Raw genomic sequence first — 20,137 nt, forward strand, 5'->3', positions numbered from 1 at the left:
TTATGATGGTACGATCTGTTCGCGCACTTCCGGTATGTGGTACGATACTCTCTTCCGATGCTGGGTGATGGCAGCGAGCTGTAGCATCCACTCAACCACGCTCGCAGTTTCTGCAGTAATCACGCCGACGAGTATAAACAACCAATACTGTGTTGAAAGCGTTTTTTTAATTTTGTCTTTTCACATCCCATCATGTCTACTAAACGCCCATGTGTGTCTCCTGCTTAAATTTGCCCAGCTGTAGGCTATGGTAAGTGTTCTGAGCATGTTTAAGATAGGCTAAGAGAGGCCATGATGTTCGGTAGGTGCGGTGCCCTATTCTTTTTTGACTTACGATTTTTCCACTTATGATGGGTTTATCGGAACGTAACCCTGTCGTTAGTCAAGGAGCATCTCTACTTTCCTGGCAAAGATTCAGAGCCTGAGCCAATATGTTCTGCATTGCTCGGAGATGTACAATTCCTAACACTGTTGAACCAGAAAACGCAGCCCAACTCTAGGTTTAGGGGAGAGGAGACCTCCACCCCCGCTTGGCAGGTCAAGTCAGGTCCTACGTCTTGCCCCAACCACAGTGAGACCAGTCCAACTCTGTGGTGGCTGAAAACATCTGGACCCCACACAGACCCGGGTCCACTGCATAAGCAGTTCCTCAGCAACAACTGCCAGGCTGGAAAAGGCACTTGATGTGTTTTAAGCTTCCTTCGTGGAAAAAATTAATCTTGCGAGCAATCTGCCTACAGCACCCAAAAACATCCATAAGACCATTTTAGTCTATTAACTGGGTACGGAATCCAGTGTAATGCAACCACGCTTTTATGCTCTTTCGAAGGCTGCGAAACCCTCATTTGCACATAGCCACTGAATCGATTTTGTTCATATGACAAGGTTCTGTTTCTGATTGCTTTTTCCAGTCAGCAGGATTGCGTTTGCGGGAATGGCAGCGCCATGTGTTTGACATTAGGGTGAATCTTCCGGAGGCGCCCTGCTCAAAAGGGGCGGAGTTATACCACATCATCTGAAAGCACGTACCTCTGTGGTCTGGCTCGTGTCTGCTGGTGGAATTGGCAGGGGTGATCGCTGCCTCCTGTGGTCACCGGCTCCCCCACACTTCTAGCTCCACCACGCCAGCCCACCCACAACGATAGATGCTTTTGTCAATGCTTGCCTAGCCCCGTGCTCAGGCTCGTGTGCCTGGTCTTGTCTCCTGCTTCCATACGTTAAGGCTGGCAGGTGCCCAGGAAATGAACACCATGTGCTTTCGTGTTATAGCCTCCTTCGGGCGATTTGTTTTGTTTCCCTCTCAAAACAGTAGTGGTTTTGCTCATTTCAATGTCCGTGTGGAGTTGTACTGCTGGCTGTAATGTTGCTTAAATTTGGAGACCTTCCAGGGTCTCAAACAGAAGTTGTCTCACAGATGAGGCTTGAGGGGCCCGGTTCTCCTGAGAACTTATTAGTTTTTGTGTCAGAAGTGACCAAAATGGCACCGAGTAAGGCAGAAGAGTCTATTTGATAGATGGCAATGGATCACCATCTGCACTCAGAAACTGAGCTTTCACATGGAAATCAACATCCTCTCTTAATTAGAAACATTGGTCTGTTCGTATCAAATGCCTAAAGTGCAGCTTTAAAAAGCTGGGTGGCCGCGGGCATCCCAAGTTGCACCGAGGTCTACATGGCTCTGGAGGGAGGATACCCAATCCAGTCTGTCCGCTGGCCATACGCTTATCCTCGCATAGCATGATGTGTGAGGCCTACAGCCAGCAGTGTTGGAATTTGTGGAAACTCCAGAAACTTCCTCTGTCTAAAGCACGTCCAGGCCAATGTTTTGCTTTATGGGCAATGTGGGAATTTCGTAGAAGTGGGGCGGTGGGAATGAGTTCCTCCATAGTCTTCAGGATAGACACAGAATGCACAGGTGAGTCAGAAGCCAGGGGTCATGACAGAATATGAAGGATGAAACAATGTGGTTAAAGCCACCGCTGTTGGTCAGATCTTATGCCCTGAGTTTGACCTGCTGTTAGTAGTGAGGGGTGACCTTATGGCTTATTGCGTGGTTAACGTGAGGCCTGAAACCCAATCCATACCAAGCAAAAAGACTTTGCTTGTAAAACCAAAGCTCAGCTGATATCGATGTCAACTTTCATGGCAGTTAAACAACCTGATGGGACGCTTGAAGCTCCCAGCTTCAAGTCCCACAATAAATAATATTTTTTTTTTTCAGTATGTGGTCAGACCTGAACCAACCTGAACAGAGTTTGTAATCCTACAAATCATGCAATCTATGATTTATAAAATTTAGTAATATGCCAAGAGTACAACTGCGGGGATCTTCCATTTGGTCAAAAGTTTAACGATTAAGCTACCTACTACCCAGCTGTTATCCAGCTGTGTAAATGGATGATGTGTGAAAATTCATGCTATTTCACTCACTCGGGACGTGATTCATGAAAAAATGACAGCTTCAGAACTGTCTCCAAGAATTCTCAAAAAAATATGTCCAGTCACGGCAGGTCCACTTGGCCAGTCCGCAGCAAAACCTGGACAGCTCACTGTAGGATTTTCATACAACTGTGGTAGAAGCTCCTATAAATTAGTCTTTTCTGTTTGACACTGATGTTCAGCTCTTTCCAGCCACCTACTTTGTCATTTTTCCCTTTGAGCTCTTCAGATTGGACTTCCTGGAAAGATGGGGGATTCTACTAAGCATTTTCTGACTGTCAGGATCAAGATTGCAGGCGCTGATGCTTCGTGGCATAAACTTTGTTGCATAATTTCAGTTGTTCATTATGAAGTTGGTCTTCCTGGGCAGAAATAAGCACCATACTACCTGACATTGTCCTGCTCTTACTTGCTTAACAGGCTTTATGCGATCCCATGGTGCAGCCTCTCTTTTTTTGCATGTAAAAAGCTGGTAAATGACAGAGCAAAGTGAGTATTTGTTTCTGTGGATGAGTAGCAGTCCCTTGGATCCATTTAAGCCGAACCACATGGTTTCCGCTAAGGTGAAATTACAATTGGCAGAGGCTGAGATGTGGGCGTTCATGGATGGCTCCTCGGAGTACAAATGGCCGCGGTCATCCCGGAGGATATTGAACACTGGAAAAAGAACAGAGGTGTTTCTGGCATGACCCCGTCGCAAGTCTGCCATGTCCAAGTGCTCGATAATTCAGTCACTGGAACATGTGGACCCCAGGCCCCATTGAGGAAGTAACGGCGGCTTTGGAGAATCACACGTGTTCCTGCTTTGATGGGGAGCGACCTCACTCTCAACGTGCCGCTCCGTCACACGGCGCACAGGGGAGTTCATTTCCAGAGCTCCGTAAAAATGGGGGTTTATGACCTTCACGTTGTTGTTTATGGTGTAATAGAACGTGAACGTGAACGTGAGCCGCCGATGACGGCAAATCGGCTCGTGCGAAAGGTCCCCAGATACGAAAACAATTCCTGTTGGGAGGAGCAAGAGCAGGACAGACCTGCAATTGAAAAAAATAAAAAAAGGTTGCAAAAGAATGCCAAAGAATGCAAACCTTCAAACTTTTGCGGGCAGGATTTCACCAGCAGGAGCTCACACGAGCAAGTCTGCTAATGCAAGACTGATCTGGACATTATCACTGTTGTCCTTATTTGGGGTTCATCAAAAGCCTTCCTTGGAGAACATCGCGGTTCTGCGCAACATATTTCAACGAAACGTGTTTCCGTGATTTGTGCGTGTTTGTCTTTATGTGTCCATGTGTTTATCTGTCCATGTTTAAATGTGGAAGGAAATACACACAGTATGTACGTTCACGCAGTATGTGTAAGTGTGTGTTTTTCTGGACTTTTGTGCATGTCAGCAGTAAACTGTGCACACGAAGAGTGAGCTGGGCCAGGAATTAGACGGCAGTGTATATTTTTCCAGCTGCGCATATTTGTGCCTGAGAGATGACAAAAAAACAAATCTGTTTTGTTTTTTTCTTCTGTAGCTTCTTTTTTAAAATCAGAGCTTTATTTATGTTGTTTGACCCACACCATCCATGTGGTGTGTTTGTGGGTGTGTGCGTTTGGGATCGGTGGATTGCGGCATCGTGCATTTTTATTGTCATTTTAAATGTGTAATTGTTTGAACTCTGATGGGGTGAGAACTGTAAAACTCCTGGTGAGTGTCGAGAACAATAGTCCACCTATTTCAACAACGTTAAACGAAGTATCAAACGTCCAGCACTTCACTGGCCCATTGACTCGTGGTTATGAAAGTTGAGAGTTAAAAAAAAAAAAAAAAAAAAAAAAAAAAAAAAGCATATTTCTGCAGCCAAACTTGGAGCACTTTCAAAGAGTTGTCTTACCGGAAATCTGCTTGGAGTATTTCACAATACGCTTGCAAAATTATTCAAACCAATTTTATGTCTTCCACTGAAAATCATTGTAATCTTTTTTAACGGAAATTTGTTTAGTAAGCTCACCAGTCACGTCATGCTATGAAAGGATATGAAAAATTAATATAAGCATTTTGTGGTCCAGTCAGTGTGACAAATATAAGTAGAATAACAGACAAGGAAATATTTAAACATAGTATTATTTTCTTTAGCCTGATCTCAGAGGAAAACAAACTGTGTATGAAGTTTCAAGGCTTCAAAACTTAAACTGTTTCTGATTCCACTGTGCATTTTTCTGTAAATGTGAAAATGGTGAATATGTGTATTGAAGATGCGTGTTGGGATCAGTGCTTTACAAAACTTAATCAAGTTAAACCGAATTGACTGAAATCAAACGACACAAGATCAGGAGCATATACACACAATTTATCATAAGTCAAAAATCAGCGCAAATATTTATAGATTCTAGGTTCTCATGGCTATCAAACCTGGCCAGGACAGCTGGTAATGTGGTAGTTAGAGCTGCCACCTTTGCACCCAATGGTCGCAGGTTTGAATCTCCCCTCTGCCTGTGGTCCCTGTGAGCTGTACTTACCCTAAATTGCTCCAGAAAGACATTACCCGGCTGTATGAATTGGTAATTGAAAGTAGCTTAACATTCTGAGTCACTTTGGAGAAAAGCATCAGCTAAATCCTGTGCTGGTCATTGACTGGTCTCAAATCTACTGAGGTTCTGCACTGTCACCAGAGTATGTTTGAGACAATGGGCTTTTGGCACTATGTAAGAACCAAATACACTGAATGGAGCTGTCCACTCACAGGTTGGTGTTCGAGGGTCAGGAAACCTGTGTTGTTAAATCTCGGGCAATGGGCAAGCAAATACTGGACAAAGAAAACTTCCAATAATTTCAAATTTTAGGAACACGTAATCGTAGTTTCCTGGCCAACATATAGACTCCACTTAACCTTTCATGGTCAGTGAAACGCTGCCATGTCTTCAGCCTGTTGTAAAACTTTGTCCCCTGTCCATGTTCTTCTTTCAGTTTGGATGAGATCTCATGGCATTTCTCATGACTCAAGCTTCATGCCCAGCTACTTCATAGCCTTTGATCACCTTGTCACAAGGACCAGCGGTCCTGGATAAAGAACAGCCAATTTGCCAAAGTTGTTGCTGTAAACTTCCATCATCATACCTGAAGTAGACCAGGATGTAGTTGAAAACATCCGTTTACACCCCCGCTGCCATCTGACATAATCTATTTCTCCTCTGCTAATAAGGTTGCATCATTCAGAAGGTCCATCTGAGGTTAGCTCAGGTGACTCAATCGGATGATGTGCCCCTTTTGGTTCTGCTGAATGCATTCTCAAAACAGAGAGCACCCTTGGAAGAATATTCCTTGTCAAAACCATGGAGTCATCGGTGCCCTTAACCTCTAAGTGCCCTTTGTCGGCTCCCATTCTTCAAAACTGTTTGAACAGACAGATGTCACAGTAGCTATTGTGAAGGATCTTCCGATAGATATTGTGACAGCAGAGAATGGCAGGATTGGGGGCCACTGTGAAAAGGCCAGGTTGCTCCCAGTTTCCAGATTGTCTAGTTGAGCGTGTTTCTCCGCCTTCTGAGCACCCCCGAAATTTTTGTTGACCCAGGTTTTTTGAAGGAACACAGGCTGATTGTTTAACAACTGAGAAGTGGAGCTATTTCATCCATGAAAGTCCTCTGCTGGTGGTGGCGCCATAGGGGGTTGGGGTGAATAGGGGGTGGTGGGTGCCGTCTAAGTAGGGGCCCGGGGAGGGGTAGCTTTATGCGGCGGCAGCCCACATGAAAACTGTTCATCATTATTTATTTACTCTGGCAATTGGGCGAGCAAACAGGATCGGATAGCGACTGATGTGGGCAGGCAAGCATTTTGGAGGGAAAGTCATCAAAGGAAGGGTAGCGCAGGGACACCTTTCTCAATGTAAAGTGGCACCCACCCAACCCCCGAGCCAATGTGCAAGCAGTGTTTTCTCCCACGATTCCTTTATCTACGGGATCAGGGGACTGCTGCAGCCTGAAAAGCCTGTAAGAAGACACCAGCCCCTCTCTGCGCCAACTGCTTAACGAAAACATAAAACTCAAGAAAAAGGGAAGTGAAGAACTGAATGATTTATAGCCACTGACACAATTTAGTTTTTCCCTCTTTCTGAGAAATAGGAATATCTTTGTTCTGTAGATTGTATTTAATATAATTCATTGTGATTCTCAATTATTTCTCAGGACATTTGAGAAGCTGACTTTTGCAATTTAGGCTCCGCCTATAACTTGATGTTCTTCAGCTCCTTGCAACGTTGCAGGAGCCAAGAGGTCATAACCAACAAAACGGGAGTATCGGAAGACAAAGTTGCTTACGTGTGGGTGTGGATTTCAAAATCAAGATGTTAGCAGCCAGTGGCAGTGTAACAACCACTCAGGGGCTGTCCAGCAATGGACAGGAAAGGTTTAGCCGGAATTTTCTGGCTCCCCACTTATGCCACATCCACACTGTCTTTCCGCCACTTTGCCTAAAGAAGCTACACATGACTGCTGATCCACGAGTCCTTTAAGGCCATTGTGAGCTTCACACCTTTTCTCAATTAAACTCCTAATAAAAAAGAAATCACAGAGTGCTTAAAGTATATTTACAAAACAATGGTTGCAACACAAGAATCTTTATTGTTCTGTTTGCTCAGAGTGTGTTTATTTAAGCAGTAATCACTGCCCTGGGGCTTGGCTTGGGTGAGCCTCTGGGATTGTTTGTTTTTTCACCCACTACTGATGCTAGACCCTCAGTGCCACATTCTCCTTCATATTTATTCATTTAGCTGATACTTTTCTCTAAAGCAACTTACAATGTTGAGACTACAATTATTCACCCATTTCCACAGCTGGGTAATTTTACGGGAGCAATTAGGGTAAATACCTTGCTCAAGGATACTGTACCCAGGGGTTGGATCAAACCTGCTACCTTTGGATCTAAAGGCATTAGCTGTAACCACTACACTACCAGATGTCCTTCAAAAAGTAGTACCCTTCCCATTCTATATGAGGGGGAAAAGCAGGGAAAGAAAGCCTACACATGTACCTGTAATGGTGTCTATCATTCTTTAAGTCTGTTGCTGCCATGTAAATTTGGAGCCAGGCGGCTTAGCTGCTGCTTATTATTTCTCAGCAGAAGACTCTTCGGCAGGGGATGGAGTGAGTAGTTTTTTTTATGCTGATGATTTATCATGCAGACAGCTTCAAGGTGAATGTTCAGTGAGAGGGAGGGAATGTCAGCGACAGTGAACCTAGAAGTGCTCTGCATATGACAAAGTTTTGCATGTTAGCAGAGCAAAAGCAGTGTTGCACTGACAGGCCTCACACTCTAGTTGCGGAGTATTGCAAATACTCATGGTTTAATATCAGGTACATCTTATGATCTCCAATAGCACCGGTCCAGCTTTTACCCTGAGTCTCTCTAAGCTGGTGTGCTACAAGGCTCAGCGCTGGGCCCCCTGCTTTTCTCCAGCTATACTGTTTGCTTTGACTCTGTCACTAGCCTCTATCACCCTTCTCTTCTGACTGCTATGCAGATAAATCAGAGCTCCTTTTCTCTTTTCCCTCATCTGACACATGTTCCCTCCCATTACAGCATGTCTTCATGTCTCCACGACCCAGATGTTCAATCACCATTTACAGCTCAGTCTTTCTAATATTGTGTTCCTCCATCTCCGGCTGCTTAAGATCAAGATTCTATAGGTTCCTGGTTTTTGTCCAGATGTAGTGGAATAAACTCCCTCTCTCCCTCCGAACTGCTGAATCTCTTCTAGCATTCAAGAATAGTTAATCCCATTGCTTTCAGATCCATTTCTCCCTAAGGAGCTGCATACATTTATACCAGTCCCTCTCCAAGAATTACCTGTGTGTTTGCTATGCTTATCTAATTTTCAAAGGTGGCTACTTGAGTGGTGTACCGTACCATGAAAAATGGCATAATAGTGCAACACCAAGACTCCTACAGAAACAAGCTAACACTTACTCTGACTCCTTGAACAAGACCCAAGGGTTCCACTAATAACCACGGTCAGTGCAGTGCTAGAATCTAGTACAAGCAGGACCATGCATACTCCATCAAACCTCTTGCTTTCTGCTGAAACCTTCCCATTAACTGAGCTGTGCAGATGTTTCCATGCTACTGTACCATGCTAGGAACCCCAGATAAACTATTTTTGTACTAATATTAGCATTCTGACATCCAGAAAGGGAGCTTGGTGGCGCAGCGGGCGTGGCTGGGTCCTGCTCTCAGGCTGGTCTGGGGTTTGAGTCCTGCTTGGGGTGCCTTGTGATGTACTGGTGTCCTGTCCTGGGTATGTCCCCTCCCCCTCCAGCCTTGCACCCTGTGTTGCCGGGTTAGGCTCCGACTCGCCACAACTCAGCTTGGGACAAGCGGTTTCAGACAGACATCCAGAAAAAAGATGGCTAAGTGATACGGCCTCAGTTAAACCGCAAAGCAGCACAGATGTTTTCTGCCCAGCTAAACATCCCTAATCCTCCCTCAACAGCTTCAATAGCTATACTCTGTTAGCAGAGTGGACCATGAAGTTTTGTTGGGATGGACAAATAAGTAAACCCATGCCCTGCACTGACATCTCTACACTTACATATGAAAATGAAGGGCACACACATGGAAGCTAAAAGATGTTCCAACAGTTAATGTTCAGCTGGTGTTTTTCTGAAAATAACAGAAATATGGGCTCCTTTGGTTTATTGTCAGGGGTGTGGTGGTGCAATGGGTTGGACCAGGTCCTGCTCTCCGGTGGGTCTGGGGTTTAAGTCCCGCTTAGGGTGCCTTGCGACAGACTGGCGTCCTGTCCTGGGTGTGTCCCCTCCCCCTCCAGCCTTACGCCCTGTGTTGCTGGGTTAGGCTCCGGCTCCCCGTGACCCCGTATGGGACAAGCGGTTCGAATGGTGTGTGTGTGTGTGTGTGTGTGTGTGTGGGGTTTATTGTCCAAGGCTATTATTCCACAGAGCAAAGCAATGCTACGGAGAGGTAATTTACAGGAACATTCTTTTCCTTCCAGTTGTTTGACTGAGTTAAAATTTCAGATGTTTCTGCTCTACTTTGGCATGTGTGATAATGTATCAAATGTTCCTATAAAAACCTTGATATTTTTAAGACCTTGATTCTTAAGTAACCAGGGCCAGATGTACCAAGACAGCCGTTTGAAAGCAGAGTCAACCCACAAAGCACATCCTGCTGCCATTGTGGAAAGCTAGTAGAAGAGGAAGGTGGCCACTTGACCAAAACTGTTGCCCCATTTCATGAGAAAAAATAAAATCTCAGGAGACATTGGGATGCGGTGTGTGTTGACTCAGGAACCATCTGCTGCACATGAAGAGCCACGCCTGCCATGGACCCTGTTCAAGGCATGTTTTCGATATAAAATGAACAAATTAAATAGGTGAAACAACAGTACTCTGCTCAGAAAGTCTCACCTGGGCCAGCTTGAAACACCCTCCAGGTCCAAGGTTTCCATTTCCAGGTCCACAACACAAAGAAAGAGATTTTGGCTCCTCTGACTATACTCAGCTCCAAGGAAAAGGCAGCAGATTTGGCAGACCCTTGTTCCAAAACACTTGTTTGCCATCATATATTCTGACCTGGGATTTTCAGCGGTTGCACGGTTACCACAGTAGACCCACCGCAACGGTGTATGTTATTTCTGCTGAGGTACAACTTTGCATCAAAGCTGATTCCCACTGAAAAGTAACAAATTCCAAGTTAAAACAAAGTTTTCCGGCTCTGTTTATGGAACTGAGAAGGCGGGAAAAGCTTTCGGGCTTCAGTCCTATAAGAAATGTGGAGTTTTGTGAAAAACAAAATTACGGGAGAGAAAAACTCAACCCAGCCCCTGTCTACACCCACTTGACAATCATAAAACGAGTATAAAATCCCCAACAAGCTTTCGCACTTCTGTTTACTCCGTTTCCAGGAATGCATTGCCACCCCCTCTCCGCCTCTCCCCTGTCCAATGGCATCCCAAACTGGCGGCTCAACAACCTCACTTCAAAGCAGGTGTGAGCCCTCCAGAAGACTCTATGCCAAGATACATGACCATATTTGAATACTTCCAGCTCCTGAAAGTGTTCTACAGCACACACATCATTTAAGCCACTTATCTGAAAGTGTGAATACATCTCGCTGTGAGTGACAGGAGTGTGTGCCACCAGCGGGTTTCCAAGCAATTGCTTTGGAAACAAGAACATGTATTATGTTGCTTGATTCTTCAGAGAAAATTGAAACCACTTTTAAAACCACTGCCTATGAAGGGCGATGACACATTTTCATTTCTTGAGAATGTTTATTGGAGCATTTCTGAGTTCTGTAATTGTAAGCAGCCAGTGTTTTCTGTTCGCTTGTTTTTAACTGTTGCGGTCTCAGTATCTTGGATGTTGGCTGTTGTGTGGTTTCGGTCTGAATAGCTGAACTTCAGGTCACTCTCCTTGACCTCATGGAAGACAGAAACCCGCTCTGTTTGGAAAACCTGGCATCCTGTGAGATACTGAAAAAAAAATCATTACAATGCATTTCATAGTTGTATCCAAAACATTGTGTTTTCCTCTCTTGGGAATGGAAAGTAACCACTAGTTGCTTGACGTCATGCTATGTTTTTTTTTTTTTTCTTTCTGCTTGTGAGCTTGTGCAGCAGATGCCTGTGTATTGTGGAACATAGTCGACCGAAAGATCAGCAGAAGAGCATAGAATATCAGTAAAATGTCTGAGTACACATGCTAGAAGCAAGTTTTTATCTTCCAGAAATTTGGTTAACACCTCTGATGAGGAAATGTGGTGCCATGTCTCCTCAGCTCCTCTGTAGCAGTTCCCAGAGATGTAGGACACTTGTGTATTGCTTTTCTTTCACCTTTCTGGTTCATCCCATACAAGCATTGCCCAAGTTACCCAGGTAGACTCACACTTTCGACTGAACACTAAAGAGCAAAGAGCAGTGTCTTATACTCAACTGTAACCCAGTGGATTCATTTTGAATGGAGGAACCCAGGTGTAAACAGACAGAATGCGCTTCAGGAGTCCCACAGGCCTAAAGTCTCCCTTGAAACAGCAGGGCTGAGAAGATTCAGCTGTTCCTCATCTCACAGACAAATCCTGTGTCTCTTTCACAATTTGGAATCAATCACAACAGGCTATTATGACGAGAAGAGCATAAAAGTCTTCAATTTGCAGAAGGCATGTGGGCTGGTGGTGAAAGAAGACCAAAAGAAAGGCTGGTGTTTTGGGACCTGTGGGTAGACCTGTGTCTGGAGGAGAAGGAAGAGGGTGTAAAGATGGGAAGGATATGACCCAGGAGTTTTGGCACATACTCTATGAAGTTTCCTTAAAGAGAAACACCAGCTCATGAGGCCTGGACTCCTGTGCTGTGTCGCTGATGGTGTCTTTCGGCATTTCCTCATTGGATCTCTTGAACTCCTTGAAAATCCACTTGGCTGAAAGCGTATCTGTGAATTCTTGTATCGCCGTGCTCTGTATTGTGTTCACGTTCCATTTAGCCATTTATTGCAACCAGAATGCTGCTGGCTGCAGCTCTACATGCAGAACCTGGAGAAGTTGCTCAACCTGAGTTTCCTCTGTGAATATCCAGCTGTATAAATGGATGAAAGTGTTTCATTTTTGAACTCATTGACTGGAATTTGACCTTCTTGTCAAAACTTCAGTTTCTTAACCACCTGCTGCCCATGCCATGAGCAAAAATTCCAGTCCACCCATATGGACGCACCCCTCCTTTTCCCCGTACACCCAACAGAATGATCCCGGATATGTCCTGTAGACAAACAAACAGTCCGGCCGTGACTTCAGGCCGCCAGCTCGATGGGAGGCAAAGGCACAGATGTGGCCAGAGAGTCTAACTAATCCTGCTTCCGATGAGTGGACCTCCACTCCCCAGGAATGCATCTGTTGGGTGCACAAGGATGGATGAGGGACAACAATGGACAGGGGGTATTTAGAGCAAGATTGTGTTGTAGCAACTGTTGTCTTGTGCTCTCTGTTGCACCATGTGTGATCTCCGAAGTTTTTGCAATATCTGACCATGAACAGCTGCCTGCCGAGTGGTGTTCAGCAACCAGACCAATGATAAGAAGCTTTAAGATGGAAAAGGAGAACAAGAACAAGAAAACCGCCCTGTTCTCTTGAGCAAGATGTCTTAATTTGTTAAAAAATATCCACTTGCAAGATGTTTTACTTCCTTAAAAATATGCACTTGTGTTTGAGTAACCATACATTGGATTTCTATTTCAGTCATGTTGGATAAAAGCATTTGCTAAGCAAATAAAACAAGGAAGAACATGATATTATGAATTCATATCTCTTTGTTCTGCAGGCCAGAGCTTTGAAATGGACATAATTCAGGTTTCATCAGATTTTCTGGCCCTCATCAGGCTTATTATCTTCTCACTTCAAGTGTACCAACTGAGATTTCGACCTGCCATTATTATTGGCAAAATGCAATTTTTTTTTCCAAGCATACTATTTTTGCAGGCCTGGGCTTCATTAAGTGTTCCTAGAGGCCACCATTGACTCTTTTAAATTGGCCACTAATAGATGTGGTTTTGGTGTCTGGACATGAGCTTTGAATTTTGTGAATGAGTCAGTTCTCTGTTGAGACTCCAAGGGAAAACAGATGTAGCTGTGGTACACCTACAGTACATGCACAGGTGTATCTTTTCCCCTCTAGCTCTACCTGTTTCACCTGACGCACTCCAAAGAGACATTTTGTCTATTGAGGTTCTCCAGCATGTATCTGAAGACACCCTTCTCATGCCCTCTCATCTGTACATTAGAGATATTCTTTATCTATTCCCCATACTCATGTATGGTGAAACACTTCAAAAGCTTGTATAGCCTAACACACAGCACAAAAACCACAAAGCCAAAAAAAAAGCCATTTTTGCCATTGTTTTTCCAAGATACAATTTCCTATGTGATGAAATTAAGTTCAGCACAAGAAATTACGTTCTTGTTACGGTTATGACCTTCAGGCTTTGGGCTTGTGGTTTTTTAGCTGGGACATTAGGGCTCCTTGTTTTATTGATCCCTCTCATTTTTCCCAAGGAAAACAGAGTAGTTTTTGTGGGGTATATCAGGTACGTGTTTTCACACAAGCCCTTAACTCAACATTATGTTGCTGCTGGGAAAATATGAGGGATCAGCAAAGAGTAACTTCACAAAACCCAATGACTGCAATTCACTTTGTTTTTGCAGGTCATGGGGAGTTTAGAGTCAGATTGTGCTGAGGAGGAATGTACGTTGTGGAACCGAAGTGCATGAGTCACCCCAAACAGACAAAAAGTAGGCACCGGCACAAACGAACCGATCCCAGAGCAGTACGCTCAAGCATGGACTTATTTCTCGAAAATCTGATCATTCAGGATGGCTGAGCATCCAGAATCCGTGAGGGGATTAAGGTGGGAGTGTTGTCAACAGGGGGGGCGCAGTGGCGCAGTGGGTTGGCCTGGGTCCTGCTCTCTGATGGGTCTGGGGTTCGAGTCCCGCTTGGGGTGCCTTGTGACGGACTGGCATCCTGTCCTCGGTGTGTCCCCTCCCCCTCCGGCCCTACGCCCTGTGTTACCGGGTAAACTCCGGTTCCCCGCGACCCCGTATGGGACAAGCGGTTCCGAAAATGTGTGTGTTGTCAACAGTGCCCTCTTTGATGGCGTGAAATAGACACTTTTGCATACACTTTTTCTCTGCATTTGCATCGTCGTGATGATTTCCATTGATCATAGATATGGCATCGTGTGTGCGGATGAGTTTTTTTCCAAAGCCTTTCAGGTACACAGAAAAGGCCGTTTTTGCTCTTCGACTTCCTGAGTTCAAATGAAAAACAGCTGTCTAACCGGCAGCATTTGTACATCATAATCCAACAGGGAAACAACCTGGGGGAAGATCGGTGACTGGCGTGCTGGGCTCCATTATCTGGTCCCAAGCTGAGAGTAGATGCCACCAGCTGTACAAATGTGAATGACCACTTTGTTTCAAAGGCAGAGCTTTCTTTTCTGGCATAGATAACACGTAAGTGTTCTGCGCCTAAAGAACCATGCGCTCTGGAGGAACTGCAACAGAACTCTCATACTGATCTTCTTAGTGTATATTGTGTGTCGCTTAGTTTTCAACATGATGGTACATTTGTGTCGACCTCTTGAGTTAGTGCTCAGTGAATTGGTTCCACTCATCATGTTTATTACAAAGTTAATTTCCTAAATTTGTGTTGAACATTTTGTTGATCTTCCACTCAACACGTTTATTACATTGTGTCAATTTCCTGAACAAACTTTAACACATTTGTACTTTTGCTGATCTTCTGAGATATGGCTCTAAACTAACATGTGTGCCTTATCCTTCAAATGCTTCCTGAACACTTACTTATTTAGCAGGCACTTTTCTCCAAAGCAACTTCCAATGAACTCTGTGTAGTATTATCAGCCCACACACCTTATTCACCAGGGTAATTTACACTGCTAGATACACTACTTACACTGGGTCACTCATCCAGTGGAACACACGCTCTCTGTCACTCACACACTACAGGTGAACCTGAACCGCATGTCTTTGGACTGTGGGAGGAAACCAGAGCAAGGCCACACAGACACAGAGAAGGGAGAACATGCAAACTCTATACAGACTGAGTGGGGATCAAAGCCACACTCTCTTGCACCACCCAGGCACTGTGAGACAGCAGAGCTACGCGCTGTGCCACCCCGTGGTGTCAAAGAAAAAAAGGTTTTGTACACTTTCTTTGATCTCATGAGTCCACCTAGATATGTTGTTTTGCTTGTGATGAGTTAGTCTGAGTTAGTGCTCAGTGCATTTTTGTACTAGTGGCGATTGGTCTGCCTTCAGCTTTTGCACCAGAAACACATGGTCTCTGCTATACAGTTGCCCACTATCACACATCATTTATGACCATGTCTTTATATAAAACTGTTTAACCCCACAGATGACCTCCTTTAGATGCTGTTTCACTTATCTGTAGACCTATGCGTTGCATATCAGCATCATGAGGCAGTGACCCACTGGTCCACATCTTCCACTGCAAAAAATAATTTAAAGGACACATTGAAATAGTGCTGTGGAGAAGGAATAAAATACACCTGTCTTTTCATTTCGCTACAGAAATCTTAACCATCTGCCACCACTGAAGCATTTGGCCATTCAGTATCAAAGGGTCTCATTCAGTACAGCGTTTCATTGCTCACATCTCTGGTGTAGCACTTATCCAGAACTGTCAGGCCTCAACTTTTCCGTATTTTTATTTGTTCCCAGCATTCCATTCTAGTATGTATTGATTTAGCAGATGCATTTATTCTAAGTTGCTTCTAACTATCTCACAGGAGTTATTTTCCCATTTTTTTTCCCCCATAAGTTTGTACAGCTGAATAACTACTGAAAACATTGGGTTAAAGCAATAACACTTCCTGCTGCTCCTGCGAAGTGAGCACACAGCCTTTGGTCCTGCTCCACCTGGACCCGAGGATTGTGGCTCAGACTTTTCTCCAGCCACGTTTCCTTTCTCCTGATCACATTTAACCACAGCAACAGCATTTGTAAATTTGCATAAATCAGGTTTTTTTTTTTTTTTTTGGTATCCATGTTGGCGGTTTGGACCAAAGGACTAATTCTTCGGGTACACATGAGCACAGTAAATTACCCGAATCAGTTCAGTGAGATGTGCAGATTAAGTTTTGTGCTTCATTTTTTATTTGGTTTGGTAGAGAAGTCTTTATCAAGCAAATGAGTAGTAATTTTTGCGGCGATGGAGGGAATGGTGTTAACGTATGCCTGGTTCACCGGACTGGGTTCCAGAACCACACGTGGTGCTGTCTTGACATCGGGTTTGGTGGTCCCAACCTCAAAGATGACAACGTGCAATTTTCATGCTCAGATGAGGTCATGTAATACTGACAGTTTGAGGCTGGCTCTGTGCAGCAGGAGGAACATGTGAACATGTGGTTTGTTACTGTTATAACATTTCCTCAGCAGATGCTTTTGTACACAGCGTCTTACACACAACTGTTTATTTATCAAAGCAGCTCAGATGGAGTACATCCTTCTAGGGTACAACAGTAGCTCCCCCCCAGGGATTCGACTAACTACTGCAGAAGACACAAATTATGTGGAGTACGGCACCCTGGGCTAGGGAGAAACTGCATGTATGTTTTCTTGGTTAATAAGAATATGTGGGTCAATAGGTCACATATCCTGTCCTTGGCTGCATGCAGCTTTGCACTTTGTAGACATATGAGAAACATGCCAGACTGAAGATGAGAAATCACGTTTTTGTCTCCTTGGCCACGGGCGAATTCCGCTCCAATGCAACACGGCTCTGCTGGAGGTTATCAGCTACCAGGCAGCATTCCATGATACCCACTCCTGGAAAAAAGATGGAGTTGAGGGGCTGGTTTTTACTGGAGGGCCCAGGTTGTTTTTCCTAGATGTATGTTGCCATCACTGGGGGGGAGGGAGCTGGGGATGAAAGTTTATGGCACTGCTCCACTGGTGCTGGAACAAGCTCTTGGTCACTCTTTATCGGCAACAAATTAGGGCCCCCAGGGAGTCAGAAGAGACAGAAAATTAGATGTTGAAAGGGCATCCTGGAAGTCCTGTTGTTTGTGGATGTCTTCGAGACCATGTGCAGGAGAAGCTGGAGCTTTGCTTGTTGGATGACCTCAGGATCACCTGGCTTGAGGTCTGATGACTTAGTTCCGGGTGACTTTCGGCAAACTGATTCCAAACATGCTGCACCTTGCACGCATTGCAGTGGTTACAGGCTTAATTTGTTTACATGGCTCAGAATTTATGGACCAAATTCAGGTGATCACAACAACCAACCACTTTCAATAACTGCCTGTCCTCAGCGGAGTCACAGCAAGCCAGAGCCTATCCCAGAGACATTGGGCACAAGGCTGAAGGGTTGGGGGGGACACCAGTCTGTCACAGAGCCACAACTACTCACCCAGTCACACAGGTGGGAAAAGGTACCGGAGCAGTTGAAGGGCAAGCACCTTGCTCAAGGGCACTACACTCAGAGGGGGGGACCGAACCGGCAACCTTCAGAGCCAAAGGCAACCGCTTCAACCACGACACTACCAGCAGCCCCCTTGTGACCACAACAGCTAAGCACAATATAAATATACATAAGTACATGCTATATTAGCTATAATGCAAGACGATATCCTCTACTGCTGGCGCCCAAGATCTAAGTTCCACACAGTCGGTCATCCTTGATCATCCGAAGCAGCTTGTAGCCTGTAGTTGTAGACCTCAGTTAAGACGTTCGTGATGAGAGAAGCCGAAACGCTCACATCAGCCGGAGGTTAAATTTGCGGTTTTGAGTCGCATGGGAGTTTTACACAATTGTTTGTTGTCCGTTTTACGCAGCTGTCTACAAAATGCAGAGTTCTCATGAACCTCATGTTATTTCTCAACAACTCAAAATAGGTTTGAACACATTGTGACGCACACGACATGTCTGAAAGCAGTTCTGATGTGTTTTTAAAAGAATTTCACATTTTAGAAATAGATTTCTTTTTTCTGGGACAGAATTATTTTAGTGTACGTATTTTTTTTTTGTGCTTTAAAACCAGTTTGGTGCATCTCAGAAACACTGGAGTACATTTTCTGTTTTGTTGTTGTTGCTTTGTTCTGTAATTTCAAGTTTTTTTTCAGGGATTTAAAATTTCCCAGCAATGTGTTTGGAAAGTAGCCGTACTGTAAATCACAAATGTTTTAAACAGGGTTTTTCACATGTAAGTGGGTGGTAAGTTCATGATGTGAAGACCATAAAAAGTGCCATGTTTACATAAGACACAAAAATGATGCATCTGCTAAAACATGATACAGCTTTCATGTTTCCTGTTGTCCTTCCGATACCGGTCGAAATACAGTTGACCCTCGAACCACACGGGTTTGAACTGCACGGGTCCGCTTATATGCAGATTTTTTTCAATAAATATATTGGAAAGTTTTTTGAAGATTTGTGACAATTTGAAAAAACTCACAAACGAACTGTGCAGCCTAGAAATATCGAAAAAATTAAGGAAAAGTTAGGTATGTCATGAACGCATAAAATATACGTAGATACTAGTCTATTTTATCATTTACTAACATAAAATACACACATAATAAGTATAATATCTACAGTGGTTTGTATCATATAAGACAATATTGATGTAGGTACTGACAGACTATGTAAATTAAAGGTATCGCGAAATGCACTACAGTAATGTCTTTTCTCTTCTATATGATTTTCTTAACATTTTCTTTTCTCTGCCTTACTTTTGTAAGAATACAATTTATAATACATACAGTATAACATACAAAATCTGTGTTATTCAACTTTATGTTTATATTATCAGTAAGGCTTCCAGTCAACAGTAGGCTATTAGTAGTTAAGTTTTTGGGGAGTGGAAAGTGATACGTGAATTTTTGACTGCGCGGGGGTTCGGCGCCCCAAACCCCCACGTTGTTCAAGGGTCAACTGTGTTATGATTTCTTTGATCTTGATCCTAAAATTTGAAGAGTCATCAGGATCAAAACAGCTATTGTTACAAACTAAAAAGCAGCGTAAAACAAGCCCTGCTGGTGGTTGAGCTGGATCAAGTCTTGAAAGGAACCTGACTTTCTACCCTTGAAAACTGATGTTAACCAATTTTGTTTTCATAACTATTCACCACCTTGTAAATGTGGTCCCAACTCAAGTCAGTGCTCATAATCATTACCCTTTCATAACTTGTACAACCATACAAGAGCAGAGGTCACTCTTAACACGTAAACTGTGAGGTCTATATCCTTGACCTACTCTTAGAAAGCCTGCCGTCCCAAATTTCCGTCCTTATAAGATGATGATTTAAAACACTCGTAGGGCTTCCTGCCTCCATGCAAGATCCCAACAGAAGGGTAGAGCGAGGCCTAAAAGCAAGCTGTATTTCTCCAGTGTTGGATCTTGGGAAACCAGACTAACTCTGCTCTGTTTGTCCCAATAAAGGAATCCAGGAAGGCACCCAGTGCACCAAGTGCAAGAACGAATGGGCGCTGAAGACTGCCATTGTGCTGCTGTACGTGCTGTGCGCCTTGCTCACCATCGCCGTGGCTGTCCTTGGCTACAAAGGTATGGATAATGCGATGTTCCTCATACATCTTGCACTCGGATTAACGCTAAGGGCCCTTAAAGTCATTAGTGTGCAAATGCCGGTAGCTCTCCAAGAGTACGCTTTTGAAAAGATGAGACGGCTCCATGTTCACACTCCTTTGGTTCTCCTTGGGCTGCATGCCTGTGAAGTAAAAATGCAGTGACACCCGGGAGAAAATTAATGGACACAGTTAATTTTTGTGCAATAAAAAAATAAATGGGGGCAGCAAATGATAAATTGCATAGAACTTCCACCTTCCACTTGAAGGACCTAGGTTCAGACCCTACCTCCTGTAGTACCCTTGTTCAAGGTACTGACCAAAAAATTGCTCCATTAAAAGGTTGTCCAGCTGTATAAGTGGGTAAATCGCTGTAAGTAGCTTAACAGTGTAAGCCACTTTGAAAAAAGTATAAAACTTAAATATAAGTTCAGTACTTCAATGCAATCTTATATGTGAACAGTAAAATTTTAAATTCTGTCCTAAACTCTGTGTTCATGTTCACCTCATAGTGTTAACAGGGTAAATACAGGTTGACAAACTCTGAAACATCACATGTAACCAGTTTACTTTCACAATAAA

General features: G+C 44.0%; 1 protein-coding gene across 2 annotated transcripts in view; it reads left to right on the forward strand.

The window, feature by feature from the left end:
* Positions 1–20,137, forward strand: part of colec12 (collectin sub-family member 12) — a 59,847-nt gene that overhangs the window by 23,106 nt on the left and 16,604 nt on the right. For both annotated transcript variants that reach the window (XM_018756864.2, XM_029254912.1), the window contains one exon: positions 19,413–19,535. In XM_018756864.2, the coding sequence (XP_018612380.1) occupies positions 19,413–19,535 (123 nt within the window). The remainder of the gene's footprint in view (positions 1–19,412; positions 19,536–20,137) is intronic.

This window comes from Scleropages formosus, chromosome 9, assembly GCF_900964775.1.
Source record: "Scleropages formosus chromosome 9, fSclFor1.1, whole genome shotgun sequence".
Classification (NCBI taxonomy): domain Eukaryota; kingdom Metazoa; phylum Chordata; class Actinopteri; order Osteoglossiformes; family Osteoglossidae; genus Scleropages; species Scleropages formosus.